Source organism: Lithobates pipiens, unplaced genomic scaffold, assembly GCF_037356315.1.
Source record: "Lithobates pipiens isolate NorthernLeopardFrog02 unplaced genomic scaffold, aLitPip1_a1.2 Scaffold_18, whole genome shotgun sequence".
In the NCBI taxonomy this organism is placed as follows: Eukaryota; Metazoa; Chordata; class Amphibia; order Anura; family Ranidae; genus Lithobates; species Lithobates pipiens.
The window spans coordinates 131103454-131118508 of NW_027507758.1; the positions used below are offsets into that span (position 1 = coordinate 131103454).

The following is a 15055-nucleotide window of genomic DNA, read 5'->3' on the forward strand; positions in this document are numbered from 1 at the left end:
TGATCACTCCGCGATGAGCGGCCGTTTACCGTGATCCGTGATGAGCCTGGTCCTGTGGACCCGGCGGTCACGGATGCTCTCGAGTGCGCGCCCCAGGGGGCGCGCAAGAGCGGAATTCTGGGAGGACATCATATGACAGCCTCCCAGAGTTAAACAACCGCCCTGTAGCCGTCATTCAGCTATGGGCCGGTTGTTAAGTGGTTAATACAAGAAAGGATTTTGCTCACTTTGGAAACCACAGCTTGGCATTACATGCTATTATTAAAGTGGAGTTCCTCTCATTTAAAAGTCAGCAGCTACAAAAAGTGTAGCTGCTGACTTTCAATAAACAGGCACTCACCTGTCCCCCGGTCCAGCGATGTGGCCACCTGATGCCTCGCTTTTCTCCCTCTCCTCTCTGTGGCGCCGGCATTGCAAGTGTGGGTGCCTGGCCCTGGCTTCACAGCCGAATGTGCACTGCGCATGCACGAGCCACGCTGCTTGTTATGAATGGCCGGGCATGTGACGTGTCCCAGAACATTGACAGGAGGGAGGGGAGGGGTGAACTTCCTTCCGGAACCGTGGCGCCAGGAGAGGAAGTGGGAGCTTGGTACCTGTGAAAACTAGGTACCTGCTCACCCCCCCCCCCCCCAAAAAAACATTAAGCTTATAAATTACCAGAACACCCAGATCCTTCTCCACCTTTTATTCACCCAGTTGTACTCCCCCTAATATATGCAGTATATGATGCATGCATACTGTAATTTTAGCCCCCAAGTGCATAACTTTATATTTATGAACATTAAGCCCTTGTACACACGGTCGGAAATTCAGACGGAAATGGTCCAATCGGATTATATTGTCGGAAAATCCGATCGTGTGTGGGCTCTAACGGACTTTTTCCGTCGGTAATTCTGACAGAAAATATTTGAGAGCAGGACCTCAAATTTTCCGACAACAAAATCCGATCGGACTTTTTCCGATCGTTTGTAGAGAATTTTGATCGGACAAAGTTAGAGAATTAAAAATAAGCTATGGCGCTAAAACCCTGTGCTTGTGCAACTCTGTGCATACAAATATGTGCTTTAGATATAGCCGTGCTAGCAAAATATTGCTTATCTATATAAAGTGCTGGTGCTGCCGTACTGTACAGTGCTGCATATATGTTCTATTAATATTATAGGTATCACATACATAAAAAATTCCAAATAAACAAGAAATTAAAATTATGCAAAATTGCTGTATAAAAGTGCAAATCAACAGTCCTATGAAAAATCGTGCAACAACCTGTGCAAAAAATTCAAGAAATTTGTGCAAAAAATTGTGCAAAAAATTAGTCCCAAAGCGCGTCCTTCAATATAAGAAAAGATTTTTTCAAATCGCATTTAGAAGTTGCTGAAAAATCGCATATTGCAGTATTTCAAGGGATGGTGGTAGAATAAAGTGACTAGTGCAAGGAAGGCAATATAGAGGAAAAAACACTCCTCCCCGGTGCGCCACTCAGTGCTGTGGGGATATGATTGCGCTCACCAGATCAAGCACCCTCATAGGGTTAACCGAGCCTTCACAGTATAAGCCACTGTGCTGCTGCTTAGACACTGCTGCTGGTGCGCTGGGGGAATGTTCACTCTTCACTTCCGAGTATGCTCCGTGGTTAAATGCATAAGGGAGGAGAGAGAAGCATATCCATAGTGCAAAAACGTTTTTTTAAACATCTTTATTCCATCATAAAAGAAAATTACTCACAAAGTATTAAAAATTGGTTCGCGTTTATAAAAAACTCCGCCGGCCGTTGCTATTGTTGTCAATGGAAAGGTGCACGTCCGTGCCCACGCCCTACGTGTTTCGTCAGAGCGACGTCTTCTGGAGCGGCCATGTTGGTGCACCTTATTGTTTAAATAGGGTGCAGTGCTCCAATGCGCTTGCGCGGATATTCCGCGCCATTTTAGGTATGGGAATTCCCTAACATCGGTTTATCTGTGCTTTATTGTGTCTGCTAAGTGCAGTGTTCCACTGCGCTTGCGCGGATAGTCTGCGCCATTTTAAGTATGGGAATTCCCTAGCCTTGTGTCAGTGCTTCATTGTATATACTGGCACGTCACTTGCGCTTGGTTTATGTTTGTACGGAGCACTGCAGCCTACTTCTTATGACTAAACAGGCATACTACTAACCAGAAAATAATGCAATCCCGGAGTATTATGGATATATGCATACAAAATGGGGGTAATGCATTTAACCAATAAGAAGATTAAAAAGTATGAAATAAAAATTAAATAAATAATAAATGAATACATTTAAATGAATTTTTTAAAACAAATTTTTTAAAACATAATGATCCCAGTGAGTATACTATGTGCTCTTAAATGGGACAACACTGATTATACTATTATTCAATCCTAGATGCAATTATAAAAAAAAAAATTATTTAAAGCGGAGGTCCACCCTAAAGTGGACCTTCCGCTCATCGGAACCCTCCCCCCCTCCGGTGCCACAATCGGCACCTTTCAGGGGGGAGGGGGGTGCAGTTACCTGGATAATCCAGGTAACTGCACCCACTTCCGGGATAGCTCTCTGCGGAAAGGGGCGTAACTTACGCCCCTTTCCGCAAGTGCCCGCCCCTTCCCGCAAGTGCCCCGCTGCCTGCTGGGAAACACACAGATCCCAGAGGCAGCGGGGACCGTCCTCATTGCGCAGCGCGGCTCGCGCATGCGCAGTAGGGAACCGGGAAATGAAGCCGAAAGGCTCCATTTCCTGATTCCCATACCCAAGATGGCGGCGGCAGCACTCGAGTGTCGATCTAGAGATCGGCTTCGGGTGCCGACATCGCGGGCGCGCTGGACAGGTAAGTGTCACTATTTTAAAAGTCAGCAGCTGCAGTATTTGTAGCTGCTGGCTTTTAAAAAAAAAAAAAACGCGGAGTCCCGGTGGACTCCCGCTTTAACAAAATGATGAAAGGAACAATTAGAAAATTATGGAACATTATGGAACATGAATAAACTTGGTTCGTAGAATGGAGAATCTCAAGTGAAAAATAGAAAAAATGAAGATGAGACTATGAATATAAAAATAAAAATAAAAATATAAATAAAAATATCAAGAAGAAATATATATAAAGGAAAAAGTATATATATATGTATTAGGAGAGATTTTTTAACTTGGAGGTATCAGAAATATTTAATTTATAAGGGAGGGAAAAAATTTTTATTTGCTATCGTTCAAGTTTTGTAAATCTCATATTTCATATGATGAATTGGAAAATCCTTATTATGGTTTTATGGGACCAAGCAGGAAACCTTTATCTGGCTTAGTCTAATAACTTTAATTATGGCTATTATACAGAGTGTTGGTGTATGATTTATCAATTGGGGCCTAAAGCCTATAAAGGTTAAAGGTTAAATATGTATTAATATTTATTTTTCTTACACATTAATATCATAGAATGTGTAACATTCGATCCAGCCGAATACATAACATTCGATCCTAAATCGTGGAAAAACTATTGGGAACTGTTAGAGAAGTATAGTTTCCATCCTCATTATTTATATAGGGTACGTAACCCCTGGGTCGAACACTGCACTGCATTCGATCTAAAATCATGTTACATAGGCAAGTTGGAAAACTCCAATTCGGAGGGGGGGTATGGTTATCAAAAATTTGTTAGAAAACAATTGAGGTCCAAATCTACATTCATTCCCCTTGGTTGGAGGGTGTCTAGGTTAAAAATCCATTTGGTCTCGTTTTTAGATATTTTAATTGTTTTGTCCTCCCCTCTCCAATGGCCTCTTATCTTATCAATTCCATAAAACACCATTTGCCCTGGATCACGGTTGTGGAAGTCTCTGAAATGTTTGGAGACACTATGTTTATGGTACCCTTTTTTGATGTTCGTAATATGTTCCCCTATTTTAATTCGTAGTTCTCTTGTGGTTCTCCCTACGTATTGTTTAAGGCAGGGGCACTCAATGACATAGGTGACATAGGAGCTACTACAAGTAATGAGCTCATTTATTTTATATTTACTTTCATTAGAGGTTGACCTGAAGGTGGTTCTCTTTTTATCTGTCTTTTTACTGACTCTACAGGGAAGGCATTTACCACATTTGTAAAATCCTTTTAAATTTCCCGCGATTTTTATTTGTTTGGGTGGATCCACCTTGTTTTTAACCAATTTGTTCCTCAGTGTGGGTGCCCTTCTATAGATAAACAGAGGTTTTTTTGGTAAAATATTGTTGAGCGAACTGTCTGCTTTCAGAATGGGCCAATGTTTTTTAATAATAAGTTCGACATCTTGGTGCTGTCTGTTGTAACCGGTGAGAAAGGCAATTTGTGAGTTGTTGCGTTTTCCTTCCTGTTTCTTATCTTCTAGTAGTTTGTTTCTTTCCATTTGTTTTACTTCATTCTTCAACTTACGTAGGTCCTTTTTCCTCGTATCCTTTGTTCTTAAATCTTTCAATAACTATTTCTGCCTGTTGTTCAAAGTTTGTGCTTTTACTGCAATCGCATGAGCTGGCCCTTCGGTATATTCCCCAGCCATCTTGGATGATGGCAGCTGTTTGTGGGGATGTAGCCATTAAGATCAGTAGGCTTGAAATAGGTGCGTGTACCTAGGCTGTTCTCTTGTTTGTAAATCTGTAGATCTAAATAGTTCACATTATGATCATTATAATTGCCAGTAAATTTTATATTATATATATTGATGCTAATTTCATTGAAGAAGTCTTGTAATTGTTCCGGTGTGCCCCCCCCCCCCCCCCCCACACACAATTATGATGTCATCTATATATCGATGGTACAGTTTGAGGTTCTTCCTGTGTACTCCATATATTTGTTCTTCTTCCCACCTGTTTAGGAACAAATTTGCTACACTTGGGGCATACTTCGCCCCATGGCTACGCCTTTTGTCTGGCTATAATAAGTCCCTTTATACCAAAAGTAGTTGTGGTTCATTGCCATTCTTAAACCTTCCATTGGGTATTTTATCTGTTCCTGTTTCAGGTCGGATTGCTGTTGCAACGCCCACTCGACACTGCTGAGTCCATCTTCCTGTTCGATGTTGATGTACAATGATTCTACATCGATGGTGACCAATATGTCTTTCTTTGATTGTCAATCCTCCTAACTCTCCCATCAGTTGTTTGCTATCTCATAAATACGATTTTCCTTTTGTTACCAATGATTGTAAAAAACTGTCAATGTGGGCCCCTAATCTAGAAAACAGAGAGTCAATCCCACTTATAATTGGTCTTCCTGGTGGGTTACTTTGATTCTTGTGAATTTTGGGGACATAATACATAATTTTTTAGCTGCCTTCTGTACAAGGTACCTTGCTTCTTTTTTATTCAAAATGCCCAGGGTTCTTCCTTTTTCCATATGTTTCTTAAGTTTCTTTTCATATTCAGCTTTAGGATTTTTCTTTAATTTCTTGTAGGTGTTGGGAATATTAAGTAAGTTTTCCATTTCTTTTTCATAGTCTTGTTTATTTAATATAACTAACCCCCCTCCCTTGTCGGCTGGTCTGATAACTATACCCTTACGTTCCTCTATTTGTTTAATAGTCCCCCATATATTTCTGCCTTTGGTTTTCTTTACTTCTAATTCCTTCAGGTCATTTTCGACCATTTTCTTGAAAACCCTTATGTTTTCATCCTGTGGTACCTTGGGGTTGAAGGTAGAGTTGTTTCTTAACTGGGGGTGTTTATAAATTGTATTATCATCTTCCTTGGCGTGCAAGTTTTTTGTCCCAAAAAATTTCTTGATATTAAGTTTTCTCACAAATTTTTGGAGATCAATGTACAGTATGTTTCAAACTTATTGAGTCCTTTATCCGGGGCAAGTTTCAATCCCATATCCAACACTCTGAGTTCTTCTTCTGTGAAGTTAGCCTGGCTAAGATTGTAAATGCCCTCTCCTACTGTTCCCTTCTTCTTTTTCTGGAGGCCTCCTCTCCTACCTCGTGTGCGTTTTCTGTTCGCCAACCTGACATTCTGTATGGTTTCTCCCTTCTCTGGTCCCAGTGGCGTTCGTATTCTCCATAATTTCTCCTTGGGTTCTCTTGTCGGGTTCCATCCTCCATTTCTTCTGGCGGGTCCCTGTTCCTGGTTTCTTCCCGGGTAACGAAAAGGCCTCCATTCTCTCTGGGGACCATATCGTATATCGGATGTTCTCGGTGGTCTGTATTCCTGTCCCCTGTGAAAAAAATCCCTTTCATACCTTCTATTTCTAAAGGGGGTATGTTGAGGTTATTCCCTCAGAGGGGAGTATCTGTTAGGGTGCCTTTGGATGTTAGGTGTATAAGGGGTACGGTTGCCTCAATGTCTGTTCTGATCCTGTTCCTCAGGTATCCTACTTTCTGGTCTCCTATAGGCTGGAGTGAAAGGAATATCTGGTCTAGTAGTGCCATTTTGTGTTTGTATGGTCTCATGCCACTGTTGTTCCTCACCTTGGATTAAGTTTTCTCTCGATTCCTCCATTTCTGATATTTAATTTTCTTCATCACTATAGTTACTATCTGTTTGCCACTTGTAGGCCTGTTGGTTCTTATAGTCCAACACGTCTCTTTTGAATTTTTTCTGTTTCTTCTGTTGCACTTCTTTGTCATACTTTTTTATGGCCTCCTGTAGTTCCTTTTCTTTATCAATGTATTCCGCTGTCTCCTTGAATGGTATGAGTTGATCCCTAAGTTGTAATATTTCCATTTCTATATTTTTTAATTTGTGCTGGCGTCTTATTACTATTTTTTGTAATAGCTCAGTCTCACTTTGGTTAAAGAATTTGTACCATTCCTCCATTAGGTGCTTGTCATTAACCGTATCATTGGGGGAGACGTCCCAACGTAACCTTCTGGGAGTTATTTTTTCGGCTATATACATCTCAAGTATGACCACGTCCCACCATACTCTCAGTTGTTTCTCAAGACAATGTTTCAAGTGTTTAAATAGGCTTAAGATATAGGCTTATAGATCTAAATCCTGCCTAATAACCACATGTTCTTGGTTAAACACTTCCATCAAATTGACCTTTCTACTGCTGACGTATTTAAAGATGTCCATTGCTGCAACTTAAAATGGGAACAGTGAGTCCCCACTGAAGTACAAATAGATAAATAAAGTTGCGCTACGGACTAGTTTCTTAAAAGTAAAATGTATGCTTAAAGAGGGGAGAAATTACTAAGGAAATTCTTAAAGGGTTGAAGCTGCCTATGCCTAGATCCTCCCCCCTTAAGTAAAGGAGGAGGTGAAAGATAGAGAATTAAAAATAAGCTATGGCGCTAAAACCCTGTGCTTGTGCAACTCTGTGCATACAAATATGTGCTTTAGATATAGCCGTGCTAGCAAAATATTGCTTATCTATATCTATATAAAGTGCTGGTGCTGCCGTACTGTACAATGCTGCATATATGTTCTATTAATATTATAGGTATCACATACATAAAAAATTCCAAATAAACAAGAAATTACAATTATGCAAAATTGCTGTATAAAAGTGAAAATCAACAGTCCTATGAAAAATCGTGCAACAACCTGTGCAAAAAATGCAAGAAATTTGTGCAAAAAATTGTGCAAAAAATTAGTCCCAAAGCGCGTCCTTCAATATAAGAAAATATTTTTTCAAATCGCATTCAGAAGTTGCTGAAAAATCGCATATTGCAGAATTTCAAGGGATGGTGGTAGAATAAAGTGACTAGTGCAAGGAAGGCAATATAGAGGAAAAAACACTCCTCCCTGGTGCGCCACTCAGTGCTGTGGGGATATGATTGCGCTCACCAGATCAAGCACCCTCATAGGGTTAACCGAGCCTGTTGCTATTGTTGTCAATGGAAAGGTGCACGTCCATGGCCACGTCCTACGCATTTCATCAGAGCGACGTCTCCTGGAGCGGCCATGTTGGTGCACCTTAACGTTTAAATAGGGTGCAGTGCTCCAATGCGCTTGCGAGGATAATCCGCGCCATAAAATGGTTTGTTATAAACGCGAACCAATTTTTAATACTTTGTGAGTAATTTTTTTTTTTTATGATGGAATAAAGATGTTTAAAAAAACGTTTTTGCACTATGGATATGCTTCTCTCTCCTCCCTTATGCATTTAACCACAGAGCATACTCGGAAGTGAAGAGTGAACATTCCCCCAGCGCACCAGCAGCAGTGTCTAAGCAGCAGCACAGTGGCTTATACTGTGAAGGCTCGGTTAACCCTATGAGGGTGCTTGATCTGGTGAGCGCAATCATATCCCCACAGCACTGAGTGGCGCACCGGGGAGGAGTATTTTTTCCTCTATATTGCCTTCCTTGCACTAGTCACTTTTTTCTACCACCATCCCTTGAAATACTGCAATATGCAATTTTTCAGCAACTTCTGAATGCGATTTGAAAAAATCTTTTCTTATATTGAAGGACGCGCTTTGGGACTAATTTTTTGCACAATTTTTTGCGCAAATTTCTTGCATTTTTTGCACAGGTTGTTGCGCGATTTTTCAGGACTGTTGATTTGCACTTTTATACAGCAATTTTGCATAATTGTAATTTCTTGTTTATTTGGAATTTTTTATGTATGTGATACCTATAATATTAATAGAACATATATGCAGCACTGTACAGTACGGCAGCACCAGCACTTTATATAGATATAGATAAGCAATATTTTGCTAGCACGGCTATATCTAAAGCACATATTTGTATGCACAGAGTTGCACAAGCACAGGGTTTTAGCGCCATAGCTTATTTTTAATTCTCTATCTTTCACCTCCTCCTTTACTTAAGGGTGGAGGATCTAGGCATAGGCAGCTTCAACCCTTTAAGAATTTCCTTAGTAATTTCTCCCCTCTTTAACTAGATGCTGACCGCCGGCCGTCAAATGACGGCCAGGCGGCGCACCTATTGTGGCGGGAGGCCGTCATATGACGGCCTCCCGTTTAAACAGGGAATGCACGTGATCGTGCGCGTGCATCCCTGTTTCTTCGGTGGCGGCGTGTCACGGAGACACCACTCGCCACCGAAGGGGGTGAACAGCCATTTGTTATGGCTGTTTACCACGCGATCACAGATGGTCACACCCCGGCTGTGCACGGCTCATGCGCGCGATTGCGAGCGCGCTGTGCGTGCACGTCGGTGGCGGCGTGTTCCCCGGGAACACTGCTCATCACCGACACTGGTAAACAGCCATTGGCCGGCTGTTTACCCACGTGATCGGCTGTGAAAGGATCACAGCCGATCACTAAAATGTAAACAAACCGCGGTAACGAGATGTTACCGGGTTGTTCTCCTCCTCACACACCGATCGTGTGTGAGGAGGAGATTGCGGTAACATCTCGTTACCGCCTAGTGTACACCAATCACACTGATTGCACCCCCCCAATAAAGAGGACCTGTCACCACCCCTCATAGTACCTGTCAATCACAGTCCATCAGAGTACCTGTCACAGTCCATCAGAGTATTTGAGTACCTGTCACAGCCAATCAGAGTACCCGAGTACCTGTCCCAGTCCATCTGAGTACCTGAGTACCTGTCCCAGCCCATCAGAGTACCCGAATACCTGTCCCAGCCCATCAGAGTACCTGAGTACCTGTCACGGCCCATCAGAGTACCCGAGTACCTGTCACGGCCCATCAGAGTACCCGAGTACCTGTCACGGCCCATCAGAGTACCCAAGTACCTATCACGGCCCATCAGGGTACCCGAGTACCTGTCACGGCCCATCAGGGTACCCGAGTACCTGTCACGGCACATCAGGGTACCCAAGTACCTGTCACGGCACATCAGGGTACCCGAGTACCTGTCACGGTCCATCAGAGTACCTGAGTACCTGTCACAGTCCATCAGAGTACCCGAGTACCTGTCACAGTCCATCAGGATACCCGAGTACCTGTCACAGTCCATCATGGTACCCAAGTATCTGTCACGGTTTAACAGTGTACCCAAGTACCTGTCACAGCCCATCAAAGTACCCGAGTACCTGTCACAGAACATCAAAGTACCCGAGTACCTGTCACAGCCCATCAAAGTACCCGAGTACCTGTCACAGCCCATCAGAGTACCCGAGTAGCTGTCACAGCCCATCAGAGTACCCGAGTACCTGTCCCAGTCCATCTGAGTACCCGAGTACCTGTCCCAGTCCATCTGAGTACCCGAGTACCTGTCCCAGTCCATATGAGTACCTGTCACTGCCCTTCAGAGTACCCAAATACCAGTCACCAAGCCATCAGAGTACCTGTCACCAGGCCATCAGAGTACCCGAGTACCTGTCACCAGGCCATCAGAGTACCCGAGTACCTGTCACCAGGCCATCAGAGTACCCGAGTACCTGTCACCAGGCCATCAGAGTACCAGAGTACCTATCTCCAGCCCATCAGAGTACCCCAGTACCTATTTGCAGCCCATGTCTCATAGAATATACGTTGGGATGTTTGCTTTCCAAAATGGGGTCATTTTGTGGGTAATTTCACTGTCCTGTGGTCCAGGACCTTCAAAAGTGTGATAGGTAGGAATGAAATGAGATGTGTCATTTATGCTCCTAGAACGCCTGAACGTACTACTTCAATGTTCGGCCTCTCTATGTGGCCAGGCTGTGTAAAAATCCTACACATGTGGTATCGCCATACTCGGGAGGAGTAGCAGAATGTGTTTTGGGGTGTAATATTTGCTATATACATGCTATGTGTTAGAAATATCTCATAAATTGACAATTTTGTGTAAAAAAAAATGCGTTTTAATTTTTTTCCACATATTCCAAAAACTTCTGGAAAAAAATTAACCATTCAAAAGACTCATTATGCCTCACAGATTATACGTTGGGGTGTTTGCTTTCCAAAATGGGGTAATTTTATGGGCAATTCCATTGTCCTGGTACTCCAGGGCCTTCAAAAGTGTAATAGGTGGTTGAGAAATGAGATGTGTCATTTTTGCTCGTAGAACGTCTGAAGGTACTACATCAATGTTGTTGCTCTGTATGTGGCCAGGCTGTGTAAAAGTCTCACACATGTGGTATCGCCGTACTCGGGAAGAGTAGCAGAATGTATTTTGGGGTGTAATTTGTTGTATGCATATGTTGTGTGTTAGAAATAACCTGATAATATGACAATTTTGTAAAAAAAAAAAAAATAATTAAAAAAAAATCTTCATTTTGCAAAGAATTGTGGGAAAAAATGACAACTTAAAAAACTCATCATGCTACTTACTTAATACCTTGGAATGTCTACTTTGTAAAAATGGGTCATTTGGGGGGTATTTGTACTTTCCTGACTTGTTAGTGTCTCAAGAAATGAGACTCACCTGATGTACTGAAGGCCTGATCAGATGTGATCAATTTTCAGCGATTGGCACCATAGTCTGTAGACTCTATAACTTTCACAAAGACCAAATAATATATACTAATGTGGGTTATTTTTACCAAAGATATGTAGCAGTATAAATTTTGGCCAAAATGTATGAAGAAAAATTACTAATTAGCAAAAATTTATGACAAAAACAAAGAAAAAGGCATTTTTTTCACAAAATTTACGTTTTATTTTATTTATAGCACAAAAAATAAAAAACTCACTAGTGATTAAATACCACTAAAAGAAAGCTCTATTTGTGTGGAAAAAAGGACGCAAGTTTCATATGGGTACAGTGTTGCATGACTGAGTAATTGTCATTCAAACTGTGAGAGCGCTGAAAGCTGAAAATTGGTCTGGTCAGGAAGGGGGTGTAACTGCACTGTATTGAGGTGGTTAAGCATTCATTTTACTTTTAAGAAACTAGTCCGTAGCGCAACTTTATTTATCTATTTGTCGATTGGACAAAGTGCCACGCATGCTCAGATCAAAGTACGAGAGCAAAGCTATTGGCTACTAAGCTGAACGTAGTCCCGTCACAACGAACGAATGTCATCACGTTACGAACAATCGGATTTTCCGACAACTTTGTCCGACCGTGTGTATGCAACACCAGTTTCGGACAAATCCGTCTGAAAAAATCAGACGGATTTAGTGGTCGGAATTTCCGACCGTGTGTACAAGGGCTAAGCCTTATTTGCCACATAGTCACCGAATTTAACATTGTATTGAGGTCTTGTAAATTGGAGAATTGGAGACATCCTGTAATTCCACTGCATAGCTTGGTGTCATCTGCAAAGAATGGTACTTTCAGTCCCAGACCCTATGTCATTTAAAAATATGTTAAAAAGCCACACACAAATTGCCACACACAAAACGATGACAGATCTTTGGTGTAGAAGAATATAACCACAGCCTTGATAATCCACACCCAATAAATAAAGTGGTCAATGAAATCTGGTAAACTGAATCATATTCCAATCACTTATTGGGTGTGGAATTATCAAGGCTGTGGTGAAGGATCACGTGGAAGGTTGTGGTTATATTCTTCTACACCAAAGATCTGTCATCGTTTTGTGTGTGGCAATCACATCACGTTTAAAAGGAACTTTTAATTGGAGCAGTTTGGATCACAAGGACTTTAATACTATAGTTGTAATAATTGTGGTCACTGGGATGTTATCACATGTTATGTATGAATTTGTTGTATATTTTTTTATGGTGAATTTATTATGGGTAGTTTTACACATTTTTTGGCAAACAAATTTTGGCAAACATTGATTGTTAATGAGAGGGGAAGTTATCACGTTGATAATAAATTTTGCTAATTAGCGCCCCCTACATGTCATCCAAATCTTAAATGAGGAGTATATTATTCTCTTTTTCAGGGGAGCAGCATTAGAATAATCATTTTTTTTTTTTATTTATTATTTTTTTTGGCGCAGAGTTCATTATAATTTTTTACATTAATTAGTATACAGTATATGTACTAGCTCCTAACATGTTTATTAAATATGCAAAATTACTTTATAAGATTCTTACCTTGTTCAAAATAAGTGTGCACTTTGACTCTAAGTTTGGCGGTAGGTTTCAAACAGATGTGGGGAAAACATTTTAAAGGGCTGTTTGATCTCAGATTAAAGTTTGGCATATTTAAGAGCTGGTGATGGTAACACAAAAAATAGTTCAGGGTGTATGTTGTAGCTTACACTGTCTGCAGATCCACTTTAGAAATGGAAATGGATTGAGGCCTCCACTCCTGCCAAAAACTTCCCAAATGTAGGCATTGTTCCTTTTCAGGCTCATGGCTAACAGATGTGCAGTTAGAATACTGGTTAACAGCAGATGCTGAATTAAAATAAAATGCAAAGTACCAGTGGGGCAAAAAAATGTTCAGCCTAGCATATGGAGCCTAGCATATGGTGGTATTCAGGATGTCCGTAGTCGTGCTGCAAGTTGAAAACACAAATCTATTGCTGCAGCTAGGCATTGGAATTGTTAAGTTTTCTAAAAAAAAAAAAAAACAAGCAAAAAAAAAAAAAAACACCAGACACCAGTGTGCATTCGCTGAAAGGCATTCCACCATAGTACCGGAAGCGACGTCACCCACTGATACGCCACGTTTACGAATTTATTTATTTATTAATCCAGTGAGCACTTAATTGGGTATATGCTTTAAAGTGATTGTAAAGGCTTGTTTAAAAAAGTAAATAAAAAAATAACAAACATGTTATACTGACCTCCTCTGTGCCGTTGGTTATGCACATAGCAGCCCGGGTTCCTCCTCTTCTCGGGTCCCTCTTTACTGCTCCTAGCCCCGCCCTTCAGCCAGCAGCTTGCTACAGGGGTCACCGAAGCCGAGGCAGAGCTCCGTGTAGCCATTCAGACACGGAGCCCCGACCTAGCCCCGGCCTAGCCCCTCCCCTCTATCCCCTGATTGGCTGACTGACTTTGATTGACAGCCACGGGTGCCAATGGCACTGCTGTTCTGTCTCAGCCAATCAGGAGGAGTGCACCGGATGGCTAAGGGAGTTGTGGACATCGCTGGAGATAGAAGGAGCTCAGGTAGGTAATTGGGGGGTCGCCTGGGGGGGACTGCTACACACGGAAGGTTTTTTATCTTAATGCATAGAATGTATTAAGATAAAAAAAAACTTCTGCCTTTACAACTCCTTTAAGGAAGCATTTGCATTGATTTATTTTTTACCGTATTTACTTAGAGGTTTTTGATTATTGGATAGGAGCGCTGTTATTTGGTTTAATCACACTTAGGTTTACCTTTACGTCAAAGTGAAAGTGACATCCCCATTGTATGTAACAATAGATAAGTGGTGCAGCATGAGCCAAATTCAAGTACATGTTCTAGACAGGTATATGAATTTGGTGCATTACTTACTCCTGACCCCTTCACTTCGTGCATTACTTACTCCTGACCCCTGCACTCTGTGTGATACCCACCCCTGACCCCAACCCTCTGTGAGCTAATTTCTCTTATCCCTTGCACTCTGTGGGTTATTTACTCCTGAACCCTTCCACTCTGTGTTCTACTTACTCCTGATCCCTGCATTTTGTGTTTGTTACTCAACCTCTGCAAGCTGTGTGTTACGCACTCTTGACACAGAGCAGGCTCGGGTTTTGTTTAACCATATCCCTTTAAGCCCCTCCTAATATTAACCACAATTTAGCCATACTTACTATTTAGGGCAGAATACTATCTGCACCACGATTAACCCCTCTCCCTACTCTGCCCCTGCCCTACCCCCGTTACCAGTGGGCATGATTAGTAGGGTATCTCCAGATATCATTTTGAAAATCTGGTCACTTTACTCAAGATCCCTATTGCCCAAGCACTACTACAATGTTGGGATGTAATGGCTGTGAGATAGGAGGGTATCTTCAAATGCCCCTTCCCCATCCCTCCTGATACACTTTTATAATAGCAACAGGATCGCGCTAATAACTTTTGAGATACAATTTCAGCCAATTAAGAGACTTGTATTGCGATAAAGTATAGCCAAGCAGAACTGCTGTGCAGCATTGCAAAGCAGGAAGCAAAGCCTAAATATGTAATGAGCAAATACTGCTGCCATATGTAAATATATTACAAGTTATACATAGACACAAGTTTTTTTTTTAAGAGCCGGTTCACACAGCGGGCGATGCGAGGCGACACGACTCGCCTCGCCTCGCTCTCGCAAGTCGCCCCCGTTCGGTACAATGGAACCGTTCTGAGAGGAGCGACTCGAGTCGCTCCGACTCAGAAAAAA

The 15055-nt window shown here is 41.8% G+C and overlaps 1 protein-coding gene across 1 annotated transcript in view; it reads right to left on the reverse strand.

Annotated features, from left to right (window-relative positions):
- LOC143986687 (uncharacterized) overlaps nucleotides 1–6125 on the reverse strand; it is a 29434-nt gene extending 23309 nt beyond the window's left edge. The window contains exon 1 of the mRNA XM_077485094.1: nucleotides 5931–6125. Coding sequence (XP_077341220.1) covers nucleotides 5931–6125 — 195 coding nt within the window. The remainder of the gene's footprint in view (nucleotides 1–5930) is intronic.
- Between the last annotated feature and the right edge of the window lie 8930 nt (nucleotides 6126–15055).